We start from the raw sequence: 21,014 nt of genomic DNA, 5'->3' as shown, positions 1-21,014 counted from the left end.
GCCGATGGCCGCAGCTGGACGGAGCGGATGCAGAGCAGAGCTCGGGAGGGCGGGCCCAGCGGGGGTGAGGGGGCCGGGCGGTCACCGCAGGTGCAGACGCGGGTTTTCTATTTTCCGTTGGGAACTGCCCGTGCGGTAGGTCCAGACGTAAAGAGGACACTGAGGTGTCAATGTCCTCGGCTTTGGCCTCAGAGTTTCTTCTCCCCATCCCATTTAGCAAAATGCAGGCATTATTGTCACCGTTTTTTCTAATTGTTTCAAAGCCTGTGATGTGCACGCGGTTTGCACCTGCCCACTGGGTCCTCTCTCGGGAGGGCCCTCGGGTGTGCCGGTGTTATGGTTGGTCAGGGAGAGACTGTGGGGACACCCCTGCGCACGATGCCCTCTCCCCCGTCTGATCCACCAGCTTCCGCTGTGGAGCAAGGCTCAGACCTGAGAGGCTGCAGCGTGGGGCCCACCGCCACGTGGGGTCTGTGGAAGGTTCCAGGCTCCGTGGGTCGGCGCCGCGTGCTCTCCCCGCGGTGGAGGTTGCACAGGAGGGCTCAGACCCCTGCTTGGGCGCAGCATGCAGGGAGGGGGGACGGAGAGTGAATGCTGGCTACACAACAGTGTAGTTTACCTTCACTCTTCTTGGTTGTGAAAAAGGTAAGGAATTTAAGTGTGATCATGGTCACGCGGGGAGGCCCTGGGACGCTAAGTGTCTGTGTGTCTGGAGAAGCACTAATGACAGATGAGAGGTGAGCCTGTCCCTGCCGGTCACGGCCCCAGCAAACCACGCGCCTACGACCTGTTCTAATGTGGGCTAAGGAGACGGCAGGCTTTCTGCGGCTACTGCTGGGAGACCAGGGGGGTTTCTGGGCGTGAAGACGGGCCCCGCGCTCTACCTGCTGTGGTCTGTGTTCTCTCAGGGCCGCCCGGCGGGGGACACGGGCCTCGCTGAGCTCAGCCTCCCTGTAGAATTGGGGTGGCCTGGAAAGATGGAAGGGGGTCCCCAGTGTGAGGAGGAGCATCTTGGAGGCCAAGTGGGGCAGGGGGGCTTCAGCCAGCTGTGCTCCTGGGTGGAAACGTGCTATTCCCCTGGTCCCCCGGCCCCCTGGTGCCCCTCGTCCCCTCACCCCCATGCCCCCTCCATGGGTTCTTTCACGGCACTGCCCAAGTCCCTTCAACACCCCCCCCCCCCGCCCAAGTCCTTGCTGGTGAGCAGGTGTCAGCACAGAGACCACAAGGAATTCTTGCAATTTCAACAGCGCCGGGTCTACAGTCAGAAGGTGAAGTTGCTCATTGCTTCCACGGCCGTCAGTCCAAGTGCTGACTAGTGATTCCACGCTGTCGGCCTGCAGGACGCTGTCCGAGCCGTTAGTCGCAGGACCGCAGGTGAGCAGCCTGGGAGGGGGTCACTGGATCTGGGCGTGGTTTGCCCAGCGTCTCTCTCAAGCAGACTTTCCTCAGACGTCTGCAAACATGGGGCGTGTTTCTCACTCACTGGTGGTGGACGGGTGTGAGCTCCCGGGGGTAAACCTCGGGGGGAAGTTCAGTGGTGGCTGTGTGACTCCTTAGCCGGTTCTCAGCCAGTGAGGGTCTTACTCTCTGGCTGCACTGGTTTTTCTCACCTTCCCCCAGATTCTGTGTTGCTCCTTGCCTCTCTCCCGCCCTGATCCTGCTGGTTGTGCCCTGAGCTTCGCTCTGTTCCCCAGGCCATGCCCTCCTGGGGGCCGGGCCGGCCCCTCCTGCACGTCGTCGTCGTGCCCGCCGCGAGCCAGCACTGCCCCCTAGTTGGCAGACCCTCCCCCGCCGCTTACACCGAGCTCTCATACCGTCTTCCCCTTTTTCATTTACTTCTGATCTGAAAACACGTGAGGTGGAAAGCTGGTCCACGGTGTAGGTGACGGGAAGCATGTTATCTGTGCTGTTCAGATGGGCCATCCTGCAGCCGTTTAAGTCACAAGATCCTATCACCTAAATAAGGTCATCCCCGCGGGACGACTGTGCCGGCGGGGCGGGCCAGCCGGGGGGCTCAGGCGCCCGGGGTGCGATCATCCCGGCGGGGAGGCTGATAAGTGGCCCCAGCAGGACACGGAGCTGCTCAGCGGAGCTCCAGCAGATGGAACTGGAGAAGCAGCCCAGGGCCCGGTCACGCTTTGGGGCCGAGGCAGGAGCCACCCCCTGCTCCGCCAGAGCCCTGCCGGCCCCTCTGGCGGGCGTTCCAGCCTGTGGGAGCTGCGGTCCTTCTGTCGGGGGCTTAGACGCTGGTCTCGCAGCTGCCCCTCCCCAGGCAGCCGCCTTTCGTCCTGGGACGCGGGCTGTCTCCTCTCGGAGTGTCGGGATAGTGGGCCAGGCCGGGGCCTCCTGCTCACTCACCCCCCGCAGGCTCTGGCCTCTGACAGGAGGGACCCCGACACCGGCTGATAAGGCGCGGGGCGGGGGTGGCGGTTAGCGAGCTCACCCTCACCACGGGTGGCTTCAACTTATTTCATTTTCAAATTCATCTGAGAATCGAGATGCAGAGCCTGGGGACCATCTCAGCCGCGTCTTCGTTTTCTGCCCACAAGAGAGCTGGGGTTCGGGACGGCTTAACATCAGGCTCCCTAGCCTCGCATCAGAACAGCATTTATGTTTTCTAACGCGGATTGCATGCACTATACAGGTTTTTTTTTTCTTAAAAGAAACGTAGTTTTTCTTTTTTCTAAAAATCTCCTTAAAAAGGGAGTCTCCATGACCCTGGCCACGCTGAGTTTTTTCACTGCCGTCTCCCTGGCACCTGAGCTTCTCCCAGAACTCGTGAAACAGCAGCATGGGGTCTGCCCGGGGCCCCAGGCCCTGCGAGCCGCCGGCCGCTCCCCGGCTCTGGGCGCGGCGGGACCAGTGGCTCCGCGCACTCCAGCGGAGGTGAACAGGCTGGGCGGGGCCAGGCAGACCCTCTGCATCGACCCTCAGCTCTGACCCAGCGTGGCTTACCTCCTCACCCTTGGGCTCCTCGTCTGTCACGTGGCCATCACAATGCCTTCCTGGCTGCGTCGTCATGGAGATGAAGCAGCATCTTGTCTGTGGATCACAGAGCAGGGCCGACCATGGGCTCCCGAATCCCCTTCCCGTCCTCCTGGTCCCTCTTACCCGAGCCGTGTCTGAGGACGACCTACGTCCACACCAGATCCCGGGCTGGGACTCAGAGCTCAGGACCTGACATTTCACCACGAGGACCCCCGGTGGGACCGTTTGTCAAGGCTGCCTTTGGAGTCAGTGGCCCTGCAGTGGGGGTCGGGGGTGCCGGGTTCGGAGAAGCTCACTCGACCGTGTAACACAACGGCCACGGAGAAACGGAATGTTCTGAAGGCCTGAGCGCTGTCTGGGAGAGGGGAAGCCTCTCCTCATGGCTGCTGAAATTTTTATACAATGCGTACAATTACAGCAGTAAAAATAGCTGGCGTTAAGCGGGTGCTCAGCACCCGCCGGCTGCACGCTGCGTGATTCACACGCAGTGTTCTATCTTGTCTTCAGGATGCCTCTCCTCTTCTTTTTATGTGTAAGAAAACCCAAGTATGAGGCAGTTAAGTGTCACGTATGACAGGTCCTGGGACTGACCCCGTCCGTCCGACCCCAGGGCCCCACCCCTCACCTCGCTCTCCGGGCCACAGGCTGCTTAGGGCGCCCGTGGCACTGCTTGCACGCCTCAGCGTTTCATTTTGATTTTACCTTGTTCTGCTTACTTTTTTCTCACAAGATGAGACAAACTGTACTTTGAGTTTTTCCCGTTTAGATGATTCTCTTGGTGCTGTTGGTGGAGTTAGTCCGCCCTTTTCCCACTGTTTCATGATTCTTCATTTTTTATCATTAAGTTCTTAGTTCCATCAGAACCTGGGTTTTCGTTCTCTGTTCCTGAAACGCCATCACTCCCCTGGACTGCCTCCCCCTTCCCCGGGGCCACCTCCCTCTCCACATCTTCATCGAGGTGATACACGCATCGGAGGGGGGTCTCCCACAAGGTCTGGGCGGTCTTGGTGACACGAGAGGTCCCTGGTTTCATTTCCTTTCTTTGTTTGTGTTTTCTCACATTTTCCCCCAAAGCTCTTGAGCCTGAGGGCTGGTGAGGAGGAGGGGTCCAGGGCCACAGGCCAGTGTGCTGGCTGCTCGGTGACGGGGCAGCCGCAGCCCCACAGTCTCATTCACTAAAACCACGCACAACCTAAAAGCTGAGCGTTGGTTTCACTGGGCAGACTTTCTGGGGACTTAGGCCCGGGAGACAGGCTCTCGGGTAGCTCCGAGGGACAGCTCTGAAGAGGCAGGGGAGGAGCCAGGATACACAGGCGTTTTTGCCGCAAAGACCAGGTAGTGAGAACAGCAAAAGACGGCTGCTAATTAAAGCCAGAGAGCTCAAGTCAAGGAGTTCAGTGCTTCTCTAAGGAGGGGAAGACGCGAGAGTCTGGCTCACCGCCGCCCCTCCTCTGATCGGCACCTGAGCTGCCTGGGGCCCGAGTCCCATGCTTCCCACCCTGAGGCCCTCTGGGGGCATGGCTGGGAGTGGCTGTGGAGGAAGGGCAGCCTGCTTGTCTCCATCCTGAGTTCCTGTGTGCGACACTTCTCCTTCTGTCTTCTCAAGGCCCCTGGGACTCCCTTGTCCTGCCCCTTGCAGACCTCTGGGGGCACACGGACCTGCTCTCCAGGGTCAGCTGCTGGATGGTCCCACCTAAGGCCATCTGGGCACAGAAGTGGCTCAGGAGATACTGGACCATCAGATGAAGAGCTACAGGACGGGGGACGGGGTGGGGCGGGGGACGTTCACGTGAAACCTTCTGAGCGTGAGCTGGAGAGGTGAGTGCCCTGATCCTACAAGGCTGCTCTCCAGACCATCGCCCACCAGCTGGCCCCAGATATGGCTGGGTGGTGGGGCTGCCGGAGGCAGACGCATTTGGGGAGCACGGCAGCCGGTGCTCCCCTCTCAGAAAGCCCTGAATATTAAGACTGAGTATAAATGTTGGATCAGTACTGCATTCCATATTTACATTTAACTTTTTCAATTTTTAAAATTTTGTTTGTTTTTATTGAAGTAGAGTTGATTTACAATGTTGTGTTAGTTTCTGGTGGACAGCAGAGTGATTCAGCTACACACATATAATCCTTTTCATGTTCTTTTCCATTATAGGTCATTACAAGCCATTGAATGTAGCTCCCTGTGCTGCTCAGTAGGACCTTGTTGTTTATCTATTTTATATGTAGTGGTTAGTATCTGCAAATCCTGAGCTCCCATTTTACCCCTCTTCACTCCCGAACACCCTGGCAGCCACACACGTAACTTTTAACTCAATCCTCTCACACGTATTTGGCCAGGGGACACTTTCGTCACTTAATACTGATTAACGTGTGCAGGGAGTGACTCTCCCCGTAAAACGCCCACAGAGCTTGCTTGGAGCCGGACTCCGAGGGTGGAGGAGGGAGACTGGGTTTGATGAGTGGCTGGGGTGGACCGCGAACTCCGCCCCAGGGCCACTGCAGGGACATGCATGGACGTCCTCTCTGGAGATAAAGCCATTTTTAGGAAGACAATGATGACGAACCTACTTTTCATTAAACAAGCGAACTGTGTAATTGCTGCAGATGATCTTTTTTTTTCCAACAGGATAGGGCGTAGCTTGGAATTAAGCAGAGTCTATGAACAACCAAACCTAGCGTATCCCGCAGGGACCGAGCCGTGAGTGGCAGTGACCAGAGTTGTGCGTACTGTGTGTCAGCGAGTGCGTGGTGTTAGGACCTTAATTATGTGACCACAGGGTGGGATGTGGTGCAAAGACGACCAGGCCTCTGTGACCACGTGACGTCACTGTGGTCGGCCTGTGCACGGCCACACGCATGCTGAGCACACAGAGCCCCCCAGGGGACCAAGGCCACGCCGGGGTCAAAGCCGCTGGCTCCCTCTTGTCTCCATGGGGAGGGGAGAGGAGGTTTGGGGGTAAGCAGTACCCGACTCGGCCGGCATCCCCGTGCGGGGACGCTTCCAGATCCCCAGCCACCCTCCGGGAAGAAGCAGGGGTGACTGAGACAGGCTTTCAGCCTGGAGCCCTCCTAGTCCAGGGGACACAGAGGGGTGAGGGTGGCCCTGGCCCTGGGCAGTAGTTCCGTGACACTTGGCAGTGGTGCATGGGGGCAGGGAGAGAGACTGTGGAGCTGATGGCTGGGCGCTGGGAGGCTGCTGCAGTCACCTGGGTTTGGCCGAAGCTCTGGGTCCCGCCCGTCCACTCCTGGCTAAGCTCAGCAAACCGTCGCTGGACCCCCGCCGTTAGTGCTCTGGTGTGCAGGGCACGAGGGTGCAAGGGGGCTGTGAGGGGTGGGGTAGCACCTTTCCCGAGGGGCGCCGGTCCTTGGAGAGCCACACGCTTCTTAACAGAGAGGTGAGTGGGGTTAGTCCTGTGCTGGACGTGGGCACAGGGCGTGTGACTGTGACATGGGGCCCCAGCCCCCCCTGGGGCATTCAGGGAAATCGTCCTGAGGACAGCGACCTGGCAGGGATGACGTCTAGGAAGAACTGGCCAGGTGAGGGTCAGAGGGAGGGAGGAGAGAGGCTGAGAGAAAGGACTGTCCCCGTGGGGGACGCACGTGCTGGCAGGAGTGGCTGGGGACACCACGTTTGTCACTCCTGGAGTGTGACCACGGGGGTGGGGGTGCTGTGAGATGCTGTCAAGAGGAGCAGTGCCTGGAGGGGGTGTAAGCCATGAAAAGACGTTCACAGTTTATTCTGCAGGCGATGTGAAGGGTGTCAGTGTTGGCTGAGAAGAAGAAATCTGGGGAGATTAAGTCCTGGCTGCAATGCTGAGAATGCAGCTGCGGGGGCGGGACTGGGGGCTGGGAGCCCACGGGTGCCCCTCAGAAAGGTCTGGGTGACGGCAATGAGCTTCTGAACCAGGGCCGGGGTGGGGGAAGGATAGAGTCCAGACAAACTCGGGAAGTACAGCCAGCTGGCCTGAGACTCCCTGGGTGTGTGTCAAGGGTGCGGGAGCCAGGCGGGGCTTGGGTGACTGACGTGGGGACGGTGATGGGCCCGTTTGGAAGTGGATTGCAGGCCCAGGGGCTGTCTGACTGGACCTGTCTGATAGGTCGTGGACAGGCTGCCTCCAGTATTCGGGAGCGTTCAGCTCCCATCTCTGCCCCGGGACCGTCAGCCCAGCAGGGAAGTTCTTCCGGTGAGCGTGCTGGTGGGAGGACACGGCACTGGGGCCGAGCTGGTGCGGAGAACAGTCCGCCGCAGGGACCCAGAGGGCCCAGAAGGAGAGGTCGTGCCAAGAAGCGAAGGAGCTGGGCTTGGAGGGGTGAAGGAGCTCGACGGAGGGGCCAGCGGGATGGTGGGCTCTGGCCCCGGATGTCACTGTGGCCCCGTGAGACCCGGGCTGTGGGAGCGGGTCTCTGCTCATGGCCACAGTACAAACACACCTCCCTGTTTCTCACGGGTGTCTGTCATCGAGACTTATTCTCGGCCCAGGTTGCCCCGTCCGTCCGTTGATAGCTTTTCCCCGGAGCCTGCAAGCAGCGGCCCCTCCAGCCACCTTCAGCTGAGATGACTTAGAGAAGCCATGACGGGGGAACAAACCGACGTGTGTCCAGTGTCTCCTCAGCGCCAGGCCCTGGGCTAAGCATTCTGCGCACAGCATTTTGGGTGTGACTCCCCCTTGTAGAAGCCATCCCACAGTGAGAGGTGGGGCTCAGCCCGGGCCTGTTCCCCTCCGAGCCAGCAGTCCTGGCGCCGCGCTCTTCCAGCTGCAGCCCTGGGCGGTGCTGCGTGCCGAACGTCGCCGTCAGGACCCCGCCGTACCGGGGAACACGGGACGACGAGGTGGGTGAGTCTGCGCACGAGGGAGGACGTGAATTTGGGGCTGGGAAGCACTGGCTTTGCTTCTCTGGGCGATTGCAAGGGCTCGATCCACGCAGCAGTGAAGGCCCTCGCCGCGCCCGGTCTGCAGAGCCCTGAGCTCGGCCCCGCCGGCTCTGCCGGCCCCGCATGGAGGCTTGCCGGGGCGGGAAGTGCCCGGCTGGGGCCCCGAACTGGCGCTCTGACCCTGAGCCTGGGTGGTCTCTCTCAGCGGGGGCTTCTCAGCTAAGGGCGGGGCGGAAGGCAGGACCCCTCGTGATCTGCTGGCTTCTGGCTGTGGGTGGACTGCACTGCGATGTTCACAGCAGATGCCAACTTCTGAGAAACAAAATTTATATTTTATGACAAGACAAGTAAAAATTTACACATAAAAAGTTCTTCCCGGCCCTTTGGCCTCCCCCTGCCAACTGCACTGTGTCTCTGCGTCAGGCATCCACCGAGCCCCGGCACCGCAGAAGCAGCCGCCCAGCCGCCAGGAGCACTTCTCCCAGGCCCTCCCAGCAAGCAGCTCCTGAGGAGAGGCAGCCCTTCCTGACCTCGGGAGGGTCACACGGCCCACCAGGACGCCCTAGGTCTGGGTTCTGTAAACTGCCAAGGAGAAGAGAGTCACAGAGATACATGCCCATAGTTTGATGAAAGTTGGCCTGAAGATACCGTGCCCGGGGGAGGTGGACACACCTGGTGCAGGTGACCAGGAGCCTGCTGTGTCCCCGAAGAGAGCTGAGGACGAGACCCAAAGCCAAGACGGGGGCCTGTGTTATGGGGACTTCTACTGCTTTGCAGGCCTGGCCCTTGTCCTGCAGGGGCTGGAGCACTGCTGAACTGCTGTAAGGACCAGCAGGGGCAGCCACAGGGGCGGCCGTGTGGTGGGGGCCCCGCGGGCGCCCGCTGCAGCCAGAGTGGGTGACGGCAGAGTCCAGCGCCAACAGCTGGGATCCTGGGCTCAGCTCTGGGCTGAAGGTGCAGGCGTGATTTTCCAATGATTCTGCAACTTCAACTGGGTGTCAGTTCAGTTCTGACCTGACTGCCTGGCCTCCGTGGGGGCTCAGGCCCACACGACTCCCTCACTCCAGACGCCAGTCACAAGCCACGGCCACAGAACCTCTGCCCCTCTGGCTATAAATTCAGAAGTTCTTGCGGCAGGTTGGGTCATTTGCTAGAAGGACTTGCAGAACCCAAGACAGGGCTGCACTTGTGACCCCAGTTAGTCAGAGCGGAGCAGGGGAAGGAAGGCTGGATGAAGGCGATTAAGGTGAGGTCTGTGGGGACCAGAGCTCCCTGCCCTCTCCGGGCGCACCCCCTCCCCGCACCCCACGTGTCACCACGTGTCACTCCATCGCTCCAGGAACTCTGTTTACCAGGTTTCATCGTCGGTGGGCACAACTGGGTGTGTCATTGGTTGTCACTGCTTGAACTCAGCCCCCTGGAGGGCGGGGTGGGCTGAACGTCCCAGCCCTCTGATCACAGGTTTGGCGTCCTGGGGACCAGCCCCGCCCTGAAGCTCCCCGGGCCCCACTTGTGACCACCCCGTGAGCATAAGCTCAGGTGTGCTGTGGCGGGAAGGAGCTCGCTAGGAATAAAGGACACCCTTCTCTCTGGAGATTCCGAGCGTTTACGTCCTCCGTGCCAGGCCCGGGAGAAAGGCCTCGTGTGCAAGGCTGGAGCGCCGCTCGGTGCTGCGGGTCCTGTCGGTCAGAGAGTGCTCCTTCTTGCTGCAGAGGATACGCACGTGATCTTGTACCTGATGCAGCCTGTGGAGCACATGGGATGGGTTTCACGGAGAAAGCGAGAGTTGCAGCGACTGAGTCTCCCCCGAAGGCCAACACAGCAGGGCCAGGACTCAGACCGGCATCTATGTCTCCCTCCGTGTTGTCCGTGATTCCTCACCGGAGCACCTCCGCGAAGAGCCACGTGCCGGCTGGCATTTCCGTGCAGTAACTCAGATCCAGCCGCTGTCGTGGAGTGAACGCAGACCGGCCACAAGTGCACCCCAAACTCCCACTGTCTAAAAGAGCTGTTTCCATCAACCTGTGTTTGCGGCTTCCCCCTCCTTGTGGGAGTTCATGTTGAGCCCCGCATGAATTCCATTCCAGCGACGGCTTCTGGGCTGAGCGAGCCCACACTCCACCTCTCGGGGTCCTGGGAGCCGTGATGCGCAGAGCAGGGCTCAAACCTGCAGTGGCTGCCCTGTCAGTCGACTCACAGCCACACCGGCTTAGAGCTCTTAGCACGCCGTCCAGAGATGATGGCTTTTAAGTTAACAAAGTCAAAATGATAATTCTGCCCTGCCTAGTGCCTCTAACACTGACCTGTATGGACTCATTCAGGCTTCAAGATAAGCAAGTTTTCCTGAAAGTGTTTCCTCTCCTCTATTATTGGAAAATAAGATAGACTTTGGGATAACATAGGCCTGCATGGAAATCCTTGAATTATGGTTATTTAAAAATAGAGACTTTTAAATACATAGTTATTGATACCTGTTCTCTAGGGAAGTTGTGCTGGACCCTGGGAAGGGGGGACTGGCCGGATGTAGCCCCTGCCTCCAGGGTCCTTAAATCTGAGGGGGAAGAGATTGTTTTAACAGTGGTGGCAGACTGTGGGACGTGCACGGGTGGCGCTGGGACATGGCGGTCAGCTGGGGGTGGTGCTAGGCTGCTGGAGGGGCGCCAGGCCGCGCAGTCCAGCAGACCCTGGGGGCGCAGGGGCGGCACACAGCCCTGGGGGCAACGGGCATTTCAGGGTGAGGGGACGGAAGAGGCAAGTGCAGAGGCCCCGCAGCGCAGGTGCGCGTGTGTGATTGTGCGCCTGCTCGTGTGTGCGCACGTGTGTGCCTGTGCGTGCCTGTGCCCGCCCGTGCGCGTGCCTGTGCCCGCCCGTGCGCGTGCCCGTGTACGTGTGTGTGCCCACGTGGGACGTGGTGGGAAGGACCTCTTGGAGCCCCAGGACCTGACACAAGTCCAATTCCAGGAGACACAGTTGAGTCCCTAAGATTGATGCCCCATCTGGGCAGGGTGGGGAGGGTTGAGGGGCAGTCTGTGTGCAGAGCTGGGAGGGTGTCCATTTGTGCTTTTTGGGGGACACTGGTGGGTTCAGAGAGCTGGGAAGAGAACCGGGGTCACTGAGGGTCGGATGGCGGGGTGCCCGTATTAAATTGTGCGTGAGGGTTTTACTCCGCGGGCTGTGGGCTTGGGGCAATGAAGCCGACAGAACGTGGCCCCGCTCTGCGGCCGCCAGCCTCCCCGCGGGGCTGCCCGTGCTCCTCCCCGGGCCGCCGCGTCTCCGCTCTGTCCTGACCGCGGCCCGGGCCTGGCGTAGCTGTGCTCACGGTGGGGTGGGCTCAGCTGGTGGGGGGTGGAACCCAGTGTCACTGCAGCCAGCGCTCCCCTCCCAGTCGGTCCCGGGCCTCCAGTTCAGCCTGGTTGGGGCTCTGATTAATGAGCGCGGCTAATTAGAACCGCGTACTCCCAGAGTCCTGGACGTGGCTGGAAGCCAAGCTCGGGAGATGCGGATTCACTGTCAGACGGATAAGGGGGAGCCCTGGAGGCTGGTGTGCAGAGGACACTGTCTGCCATCAGCCGCGGGGCCCCCACTCTGCCCAGGTCTGGGGGTTCCTCCTTTTCGTGCATCGTTCCCACGGTGGCGAGGACAGAGGGCTTCTTGGCACAGCGACGAGGACGGGGGAGGGGCCCTGCGGGAAGCGGGGACCTGTGGGAGGGACACAGGGACGGCCGTCACAGCCCCTGACAGCCCCGGGCCCTGAGTGAGGTCACCTTGGACGGTGGTTCTCAACCGCAGCTGCTTGTCAGAGCCAGCCAGAGAGCTCCCACTTCCCCGCTGTCCAGGCTGCACTGAGACCAGGCTGATCAGGATTGCGGGGCCAGCCTGGCTCCAGGAACGGAGGTCACAGCGTAGCCGAGCGTGAGACCCCTCCCCGAGGCCAGCGGGTCTGTGTCGATGCCACGACGTGTGGATGGAAGCGACCCAGGGACCACTCCACGCCAGCCTGGCCTGCCTGTCGCCCCAGAGTCCCTGCCTGCGAGCTGAGGTTTCCCGGGTCTTACCCCATCGCCCTCCTGGAGACTGGAATCTCCACCAGCACAATAATTGTGCTCATCCATCCATTCTTTCCCAAACGCCCGTTTAGTGCAGACCACCTGCCATGGGCTGGGAAGGGGTCTGAGCCCCAAAATGGATGAGACCAGCCCTGGAGACAACGCTCTCAAGGAGGGCACAGATGCAGGGCTGTAGTCTCAGAGCACAGGTGGCCTGAGTGGAGGGAGTGTGTGGCAAAGGGTGGGGCGAGTGGCGAGGGAGTGGGGTGCCTGGTGGGGGCAGGGAAGACGAGGCCTCCAGGAGAGAGGGTGTCTGCACCGGCTGCAGCTGCGCCGGGAGCCAGACCTCCAGCCCCGCCCGAGACAAGCACGACCTGCGGGTGGACGTGCGGGGCGGCGAGCAGGAAACCGCTTGGTGGGCTGGTGGGCTGGTGGGCTGGTGTAGACGGGGGAGGCTGGAGCCCGGCTGGGCCGCGGTGTGTGCCAAGCTGGCGGTGTGCAGGTGAGGGTCCCAGGCCCGTGGCACAGCCTCGCTTCGCAGGCCCAGGTCCCGCATGCAGGCCTGGGTGCTGGCATCTCCCCTAGGAGGGCAGCTGGGGGCAGTGGGGAGAAAACCAGGAGCCATGTCACGTGTTTCTAACAACTCACCAAGTCTCCACACAACCTCTGAGGTAGCAGCGTTTTCCCAGATGGGGACACGAAGGTTCGAAAGAGCTAATGACTTGTCTCCGAACACAGTTGCAGCCAAGCCAGAGTCCAGAATCAGCTATTTGCCTGAGGGGCCAAGAACTAATGCCCCAGACCCCAGGCAGAGAGAAACCCCTTGTCCAGAGAGAACTGTGACCTGGACCATCTCCCCGGGAAGCAGGGCCCGGCCGTGGGCCAGGTCAGGAGCAGGAGGAGGGAGAGCCTGTCCCAGGACAGACCTGGGCTTGGAGCAGGGAGCAGGCAGTGTGTTCCCAGCAGGACTGTGGAGAGCGGGAAACTGCGGGGCTCGGTCAGGCACCTGGGCACGGGAGCTCAGGAGTCCCGGCAGGACTGGGGCATACCTGCAACCCTGGGGCATTCCCTGGGCCCTGCCGTGAGCGTCGGTCCACAGTAGGGAGGCGACGTGAACCTGCATACAGCACTGCCTCGCCTGCCTGCACAGCGCCAGCCTGCTGCAAAGGCAGCCGGTCCCCGCAGGTGTTCAAGGCATTTGTCCAGAGCGTCACAGAAGACCTGCAGTTGTGCCGTGTACTGGGTGGGAGACAACAGCGCCACTTGGTAATCAGAGGTGGGTTGGATGCAACAAAACCCAGTAGCTTAAGAAGAAACAGTCATCTTCCTATTTTCTTTTCCCTCCAGAAGAACTTGGGTTTGGTGACGATCCCTCATTGGAAGTCCCCATGGAGCTGAGAAGCACCTGTCCCTTTGGGGTGGGCGTGGGGGCTCTGAAAGGGCTTGGTGGTGGCCACTCCAGGAGCTTGATAAACGGGAACTCAAGCCACTTTCAGACTTTACAAAGCGGCTATGTTTGCTTCCCATCAGCAGTGCCAGCGACACTTCTGCCAGGGCTGGAGTTTGATCAAAGATACCCTGGAAATCACTGAGCCATCAGATAGCACTTCCTGGTGACACTGGGCCAGACTCACGGTGATAAAGCCTGGGGGAGCCAGTGGCCATGGGCTCAGTGCTCGATTACACCACTGGACTGAAGTCTACCTTCAACACAGCAAGTGGACGCCCCGGCTGCACCCCCATCCCCGGCGGGGCTGCCTCAAGCTTCTGGCTGACATCATGTCATGCTGTCAGTCCAAAAAGTGACCAATAGGCCATCCGTGTAACGTGGATGCCCTGTTACCCTCATGAAGCACTCATGCCTGGGCACGTAGATTTAAGGAAGAATTTGGAGGGGTCCCAGAACACTGCAGAAACGACTAGAACTTCCTCCTCATTTCTTCCCTTCCAGGTGCCTCTCTGTCATGCTGTCACCAAAGGCCCTTTATCTCTCCCTCCCCTCGGAGCCTCCGGCTGGTTCCCTCTCTTTCCCCCTGCGTGCCGGCTCCACTCCGCCCCAGGCTTGCACAGATCACCTGCCTCTGCCTGTTTTGATGATCATCAAAGCAAAATGCCCAGAACATCAATAGGTCTGCTTCACCGAGGACACAGCAGGGTGTCCGTGCCTTTTGTTCTGCTAGCGTAGCCCCTCATGGGCAGACGGAGATCTCCAGAGACCCCGAGGAGACCCCAGCCCGGCCACGGTGCATCTGAAGTGGCAATTGCCCCCCTGCAGTTGCATCTTGCCCTGACTCTACCCGTTCTGGTCGGACCAGCGGTGGGCACCAGCCAGGCTAGCATCCCGGTCACCCTTCGTGGGACGGTGTGACCACATGAGTGAAGTGTGGCCCTTGTGGGGCAAGTGGTTCTCCTCCGGGGCCCGGTGCATGTAAAACCCCGGTGGTGGGGTCCTCTGTGCTCTTTTCTCCTGTCAGTGCACCCTGCGTGCCAATGCGCCCGGCGATCGTGAAGTCATGGGTTTAAGACGGAGGAAACCCAGGGCGGAGAAACCAGGCTGGAGGATTGTGACTGAAGCTCAGGGCACCAGCCTCCCACCAGGTGTGGAGAATCACACATCTGCCCGCCTCAGTCCTTATGCACTGGGGGTGGCATTTGTGGCAGCAGATGGCATTTCCCGACTTCGGAGAGAAGCTGATCAGGACTTCCATTTTCACCAGTTCACGCACTTTGAGGCTAAACTCTCCACCAGGGGCACTCAGACCTCCAGCAGAAACCATTTCCCTCATGCTTTAGACACTCTAGACTCTCAGTCAGCATCCCTGGATACCCAGACCCCCTAGTCCGCACCCACCACACCTGGATGGACCCCCAGTCTGCACCCAACTTAAATCAATCCAGCAAATGTTCCTCAAGGACTCACTGCCACCAGGAGCTGTCCCAGGTGCTTCTGGTAAACTCAGGAGCAAAACTGACCAAGCCCCCAAGTCATCCGGCTTTGCACTCTGGGCTCTGCGTGCGGGGGTCTGTGCGCTGAGAAAACACACACCCTCGGAGCCCCGAGGGGCAGCGCTCGGCTGAGGAATCGGCGGGAAATGCGGCCACCTCTGTGTCAGGTGGGATGGAGAGGGCCCTTGGGTAATACAGCAGCTCCTGACGCACCGAGGGCTAGGGTGGTCTCCTGGGGAAGGACCACGTGGGCCCCAGGGCTGGTGTGGCCGTGGCTGGGCCTTGACAGCCTTGGCAAGTGTGGAAGGCCTTTGAGTGGGACGTGGCATCCCCGGGGAGCGGCCGGGCCGGGTTCTTGTGTGTGGTGGGGGCTGGGAGGGCACCTGGGAGGGTGTGCCTGGCGCTCAGCTCCACCAGCCTGTCTGCTCCACACAGAGGCGCCTCGTGTTCCGCGTGGGGCTGTGGTGGACGACTCCCCCTCCCGCGTCTCCTTGGCTGTACCGACTGGGGAGGGGTCTTCATTTGCTTGTTACCAGCAAGTCCCTGTAGGCTGGTTACACTTCATACCTTACCTGGCACTTATTTCCAAAAAATGTGCTCGGAGTCAGAGTATGAGGAATCCTCGCCCCTCCCTCTCCCTCCCCCGCCCCCTCTCCCTTCCTTCCCCCTCCCCCCTCCCCCACCCCGTCTCACTTTCTCTGTTGCTTTTTATAGAAGAAATGGGCTCCAAAGATCATTTCAAGCCCTTTCATGCGAGAGATCCTTTCCACAGGCAGAGATGGGCAGAAACCTTCTCATTTCTGTCTGGTCCCTGGGCCAGAGGCAACGGAGGAGCCTGTCAGGCTGGGGAGGGGCTCGCGGGCCCTCATGCACTGGGGTGGCCTGGCTCGGCTGACAGGGAAGGAGGCTGGAGCGGCTCAGTGCCCCGCCCCTGCCTGTCACAGCGGCACGCGGCCTGTTGGAAAGGTGTCTGCTGGGAACGGCGGGCTCCCCTTGGAAGAGGCACAGACCCCCGGTGCGGCCTGCCTTCTGGTGCATCTGCGCTTTCCCAGCACGTGTTATGTGTTTGGGGTGTCAGGTTGTCCCCCGCTGATGCAGGCAGGGTTTCCAGTCGGAGTCCCCAGCCTTGACAACGTACCCTGGGCCCCGGACCCCACGGGCCTGGGTGCCTGCGTGCCTGCCCTGGTGTCTGAGCCCTCCAGGGTCAGAATGAGGACAGGCCGACGCGTCCTCCCCACGACCTCCACAGTGTGTGCAGGAAGAGCCCGAAGCAAATGGAGAGGTTGCTTCAGCTGCTTACCAGGGGCCTCTGGGCCAGAACACGGGGAGCCCTGGTGCCCCATACTGTCTGAGCACAGAGGTGCTGGTGAGGGGAGCTGGCCGTCTGAAGCCTCAGTTTCCCATCTGTAAAATGGGAAGATTAAGGCAAACAAACGAATGCAGCTTCTGTGGGTTATGTGAGGACTGCATGAGAAGGTCTGACCCCCGGCAGGCCCTGGGCACGCAGTAGACGCTGATTCCTGGGTGTGTTCAGCAGACAGACACCAGTGCTGCTGAGGACTAGGCTCTGGACCTCGCTCTGTGCCCAGACGCTGTTGAGAGCCATTCTAGAGCTTTCTAGGGAATTCGGACCATAGTGAGAGACCGCTCCAGTGGCACAGCCTCTCCCAGTGGGCAGGGGGGCTGGCGAGGGTGGAGGAGTGACCACAGAGACCCCGGGTCCCCCTCCAGGAGAACTGTGCTCCCCACCCCGTCAGAGACGCCCCCACAGGGACACGCCTGCTGTGTTTCTTCCTGAGAGGGCGTCCGCCCGGGAGTTCCCCGCCCACCCCCGGCAGCGCGGGCCCCCGGCCGCCCTGGGACAGCTGTGGGTCACACGCACTCAGAGGTCTTTGGGCAGAGGGTGTCACAGGCCACCCTTCACAACTGCTGGTCAGGGGATGGCTCTTTTCTGCAGCCCCGAGACAGAGGGGATGCAGCCCGCAGCCCCACACTCGTCTCCTTGGGGGCCTCACCTCCCCCATTTGTACGCTTTCTCTGTGAAAGCTTGATGGAAAGGCAGTCACCTCCCCGCTGATGCACAGGTAATGCCGGCCACCGCTAATTCGATTTTCTCAAGACTGATGATTCTGATTTAAAGGAAAGGATTGGCAGAGTGCAGACCCGAAACCTCCGTGCAGACCCCAGAGAGCAGCCGGCACCTTCCTGTCTGGGGTTCGTTTTGCATAAAACCAAAACTGCACCTGGGATTTATCTCAGGACAGAAAATGTGAGTGAACCCTTTTCTGAAATGGAAGCGTTGATAGGAGGCGGAGGACGTGGCGCTCGTGGGGTCACCCCCGTTTATGGGCCTGGGGCTCAGGGAGGGGTCACAGCTGACCGGCCCCTCTGTGGAGCGTGTGCCTGGCGGCCGGCTCGCCCTGCCAGGAGGAAAGTGGGTCTGATGGATGGCCCTGGCCTCGGTGAGAAATAGGTTAATGCATCATCTCGCGCAGGCTATTGGCACTCAGATAGCAGCGGGGACAGGGAGGAAGTCTCCCACAGGACCCTTTAGGCTCCGCTTGTCGGAGGACCTTCCCACGTCCTGTGAGGTGACCGCCTCCCACCTTCCCAGAAGCTGCTTTCAGGCCCAGGATTTAGGCCTGTGGCCCGTGCACCTCCCAGGAGGGTCTCAGGTGAGCCTCTAAGAGGCCCATGGTGTCCAGGGGCTACCGTGACTCACTGCAGGTTGGCAAGGCCTTTCCTGATCACCCCACCTTGGGGAGGTGTGCTGAGGCCCTGGGGCCCTGGGTTCTGCCTGCAGAGCCTTCAGGGCCGGGGTCCTGAGGGTGGAGGTGACCAGTGTCCCAGAGCGAGGCCCAGGCAGGAAGCACTCAGGGAAGCAGGCCCCCCCGCCTCCATGCTGCTGGGCTCAGCACAAACCAGGCCTGGCTACACCACCTGGCGGGGGGAACCCTGGGGGCCAAGTGTGGCCCGGGTGCGCCCAATCCAGCTCTCACCCCACCACGAACACTCCCCGCCCACCGTCCTCTGGACTCAGACTGAGGGCGTGGACAGAGCCCCTCGGGCCCATCCATCCTGCCTGGCCTGCGGCTCAGCTCCATGTCACCAAACCCCCCGGCTGCCTCAGGCTCCAAGCTAGCCTTCCAGGTGGAAACTTAAGTCTAGTTTTGAGACTCACTGCCTCCGGTCGGGAACTGGAGCCCCAAACCCAGCTCCAGGTCAGCTGGTGGCCTGTTCAGGGCTGGCAGTAGCCTTTCCGCTGTGGAGCTCCGTCCTTCTGTTTAACGAGTGTCTGCTTCGTATCAGGCACCCACCGGAGGCCGTGACAAGGGATGACAATGCCCCCAGAGTGTGATGCACAGGCACGCGCTGAGAGGACAGAGCAGGGGCTGCCATTTCTGCCAAGAGGGGCCGACAGGAGCCCCAGGGAGGGGATGTTTGGTCCTGGGGAAGAGCACCCCTGGCAGTGACATGGGCCCGAAACCGGCCTGAGGGGGTGGGGTGAAAGGGGGGAGGGGGAGGACTGCTCTCAACGGGACAGCTTGAGAGTGGGAGCTGTGCACTGCCGTGCTGGCTGGACCAGGCGCCCGCTGGCTGGGGTGCTGTCTGGACATGGTGGGGACAGGATCACGGGGCTGCGTGAGGCTCAGGCAGGAGCCCTGGAGTAACTGTAGGGCCTTGACTGCTGCAGAAGCCACTTCTAGTTCATCTGGAAATCCTCTGGGCTCCATCTTCAACATCAGGCCATATGTGCAAATCTGCCCCTCCTGTGAGTCAGCACCGTGGTCAGCGCCTCCATCAGCACCAGGACAGCCGGCAATTGTCCAGGCTTGTCTGCCTGCTTCAACTCTTTCCACCTGGTGACGTCGCTGCCAGCTCTCAGAGGGACACTGTAGAACCCACGGTACATCTGTCACTGCACTGCAGGGCACCCCCTAGGGCTCCTGTCTCACGCACAGACAGCAGAGCAAATCCCGAGGCTGCAAGCCCTCGCGGTCCGGCCCTCTGGTCTCAGACCCATCCACGCCTCTCCCTCTGGACGCCCTCTGCAGCCAGGTTGGCCACCTGCTGTCCTGGAGCACACAGGGCAGCTCCTCACGGGGGCCTTTCCTCCTCTAGTCGTGGTGGCAACAGCTGTGATGTATTTCTCACCTCCTCCCAGTCTTGGAGCAGAGGGTGCCTTCCTGATTCACACGCAAGGTGTCCCATGGTTCCTGGTGAGGGAAAAGGCTTGCTCAGGGTCACACAGCCAGTGAGGGAGGCAGTGAGCACTGTGAACAGAAGAGGAAAAGCAGAGACTGAGCCAGGGCTCCAGTTCCCGGCCCCACGCCGAGCAAACACCACAGGGGAGGCTGCAAAGACCCACAAGGACCACACAGTCACAATACCCAGGGCACGTGACAGGTTGTGTGACGCTCCAATGACAAGTGATGACGCGGCCACTGGAAGAGACAAACTGACGTCGGGAAACTGACGTCGGGAGCAGGAACAGCTCCTGGCGATGAGGGTGTGCGTGTGCCTCAGTTTACAGAAAACAAAGTCAGCTACGCTTTCTCTGTTCTCCAGTCAAACGTCTACGTTCTCTATATGATGAAATTTGATACTTTACTTTACAGCGAATGAGCCCGTGGACATATTACAAATACAATTTTGAACCACATATTATAAACTGTACAGGTTGAGATGATTTAATATTTGATGGTTTATGTCTAATTAGTACGATTAGAACATAGATTAGATGCAGTGGGGAGTTGGGCAGAATTGCCTTCCTCCTCAGACTCCACGGCTCCTGGCTTGTGATTCTGCCATGGCAGGAGCCCAGTGACTGTGGCAGGAGGAGAGGATGAGCCTGGGGACCCACGTCTGCTTGTCTGGAAGGAGCAGCGTTCTGCGCCCCACAGGAGTGAGTGCTGAGCTTCCTGGTGTGGGGACCCGAGAGTTCCGAGGGAAGTGGATGGGGAGGCAGGGATGAGGCGGGTGGGGTGGATGGGCACCAAGGCAGCATCGGGCCAGGGCAGCTGAGGGAGAGGTCAGGGGGCTCACGTGGACGCAGCAACCAGCAGTGGGAGATGGAGAGCAGGCAGTGCTGTGGGGAAGGTAGTTCTGAGAGAACCAGGATGCCTGGGTGGTGGAAAGGCTGCAGGGCTGCCAGGCAGAGCCACGCCTGCCCCAGGGAGCCTGGACGTGGACTTGGGAGGAGTGGCTGGCTTGGGGAGGGGGTCCACTGAGCAGACCTGGGCTCCGCGTGATGGGGCCTGGGGTTGGGGTCTCACCTTTGCCACATTCTCGGAACCAGCCTGCTGGGGTAACAGGAGCACTTAGGAAGTTAGCAGTTAAGGTGCTGGCGGAAAACCAGCGGGCGGTGGTCGTAGTGGTTTAGCCAAGTGGAGAGGAGAGAGCCCCAGGCCCCCCAAACCCCAAGTCACTGCCTCCTTCGCTCCCGTGGGTGGTGGTCGGGGCGATGGAAGAAAAAGGCTGCATTTCCCCCCAAAACACTCAATTATCAGCGTTAATGAAAATCAATAAACAATGATAAGAATAGAAAAGAGTTTCATTGAGCCAAACTGAGGCCCAGCCTGGAAGCCCGCTTCCCAGGTGACTCTGAGAAGCCGCTCCGGAGAAGCAGGGCTCCCAGCAGTTTTCTATCTTGTCAGAACAAAGAACACTTAACAAGTCAGGGTTACGTTTCTTCAAGGTTTCAAAACAAAACAAAAGAAGAACAGGCAGCACCCAGCGAGCCAGCGCGGCCCTGACACCCGGGAGGGGGTCCCACCTGCAGAGGAGGCCCAGCGCCGGAGTCACGGAGGAGGGGCCTTTCATCTTCATTTTTAACATGGACCTTCTTTACTTCTGGTCAATGTGCCCTTTGCTTTAGTAATCAAAGCAGGTGGACAGTGTATGTTTGAGGGGCCACAAACAAGCTGCTTAGCATCAAATTCCAGTGAATGAACTGGACCGACTTTCCTGCGTCTCAATATGTGAACATCTCTTTCATCATCAGCAAAATTAAATTCTGCTCCATGTAGTGTTTTAATTAGTAGACTTTCTGGGGCAGTGTCAGGTTTACAGGGAAACTGAGTCTGAAGGACAGAGAATTCTCACGTGACCCGCACCCACCCTCCCCCCGTTGCTAACATCCCACCTTGGCCGGTGGGTTTGCT

The 21,014-nt window shown here is 60.1% G+C and overlaps 1 protein-coding gene and 1 long non-coding RNA gene across 3 annotated transcripts in view; both read left to right on the top strand.

Annotated features, from left to right (window-relative positions):
* The first annotated feature begins 7,703 nt into the window (after positions 1-7,703).
* The window catches only part of LOC116668864, a 29,873-nt gene continuing 16,562 nt past the window's right edge, over positions 7,704-21,014 (top strand). Inside the window, exon 1 of the long non-coding RNA XR_004326082.1 lies at positions 7,704-7,820. This is a non-coding gene — a long non-coding RNA (uncharacterized LOC116668864). The remainder of the gene's footprint in view (positions 7,821-21,014) is intronic.
* Positions 7,778-20,394, top strand: LOC116668863. Of its 2 annotated transcripts, XR_004326081.1 has the most exons (3): positions 7,778-7,816; positions 13,856-17,119; positions 18,545-20,394. XR_004326081.1 is itself a non-coding variant. In XM_032496948.1 (2 exons), the coding sequence occupies exon 2, from the start codon at positions 14,997-14,999 to the stop codon at positions 15,978-15,980; it is 984 nt and encodes a 327-aa protein (XP_032352839.1). In that variant the 5' UTR covers positions 7,778-7,816; positions 13,856-14,996; the 3' UTR covers positions 15,981-20,394. The 2 variants fall into 2 exon arrangements, 1 of the variants encoding a protein (XP_032352839.1); XM_032496948.1 differs by having other exon boundaries at positions 13,856-20,394.

The sequence above is a fragment of the Camelus ferus genome, chromosome 15, assembly GCF_009834535.1.
Source record: "Camelus ferus isolate YT-003-E chromosome 15, BCGSAC_Cfer_1.0, whole genome shotgun sequence".
NCBI lineage: Eukaryota > Metazoa > Chordata > Mammalia > Artiodactyla > Camelidae > Camelus > Camelus ferus.
This window is presented reverse-complemented; position numbering and strand designations above follow the sequence as displayed.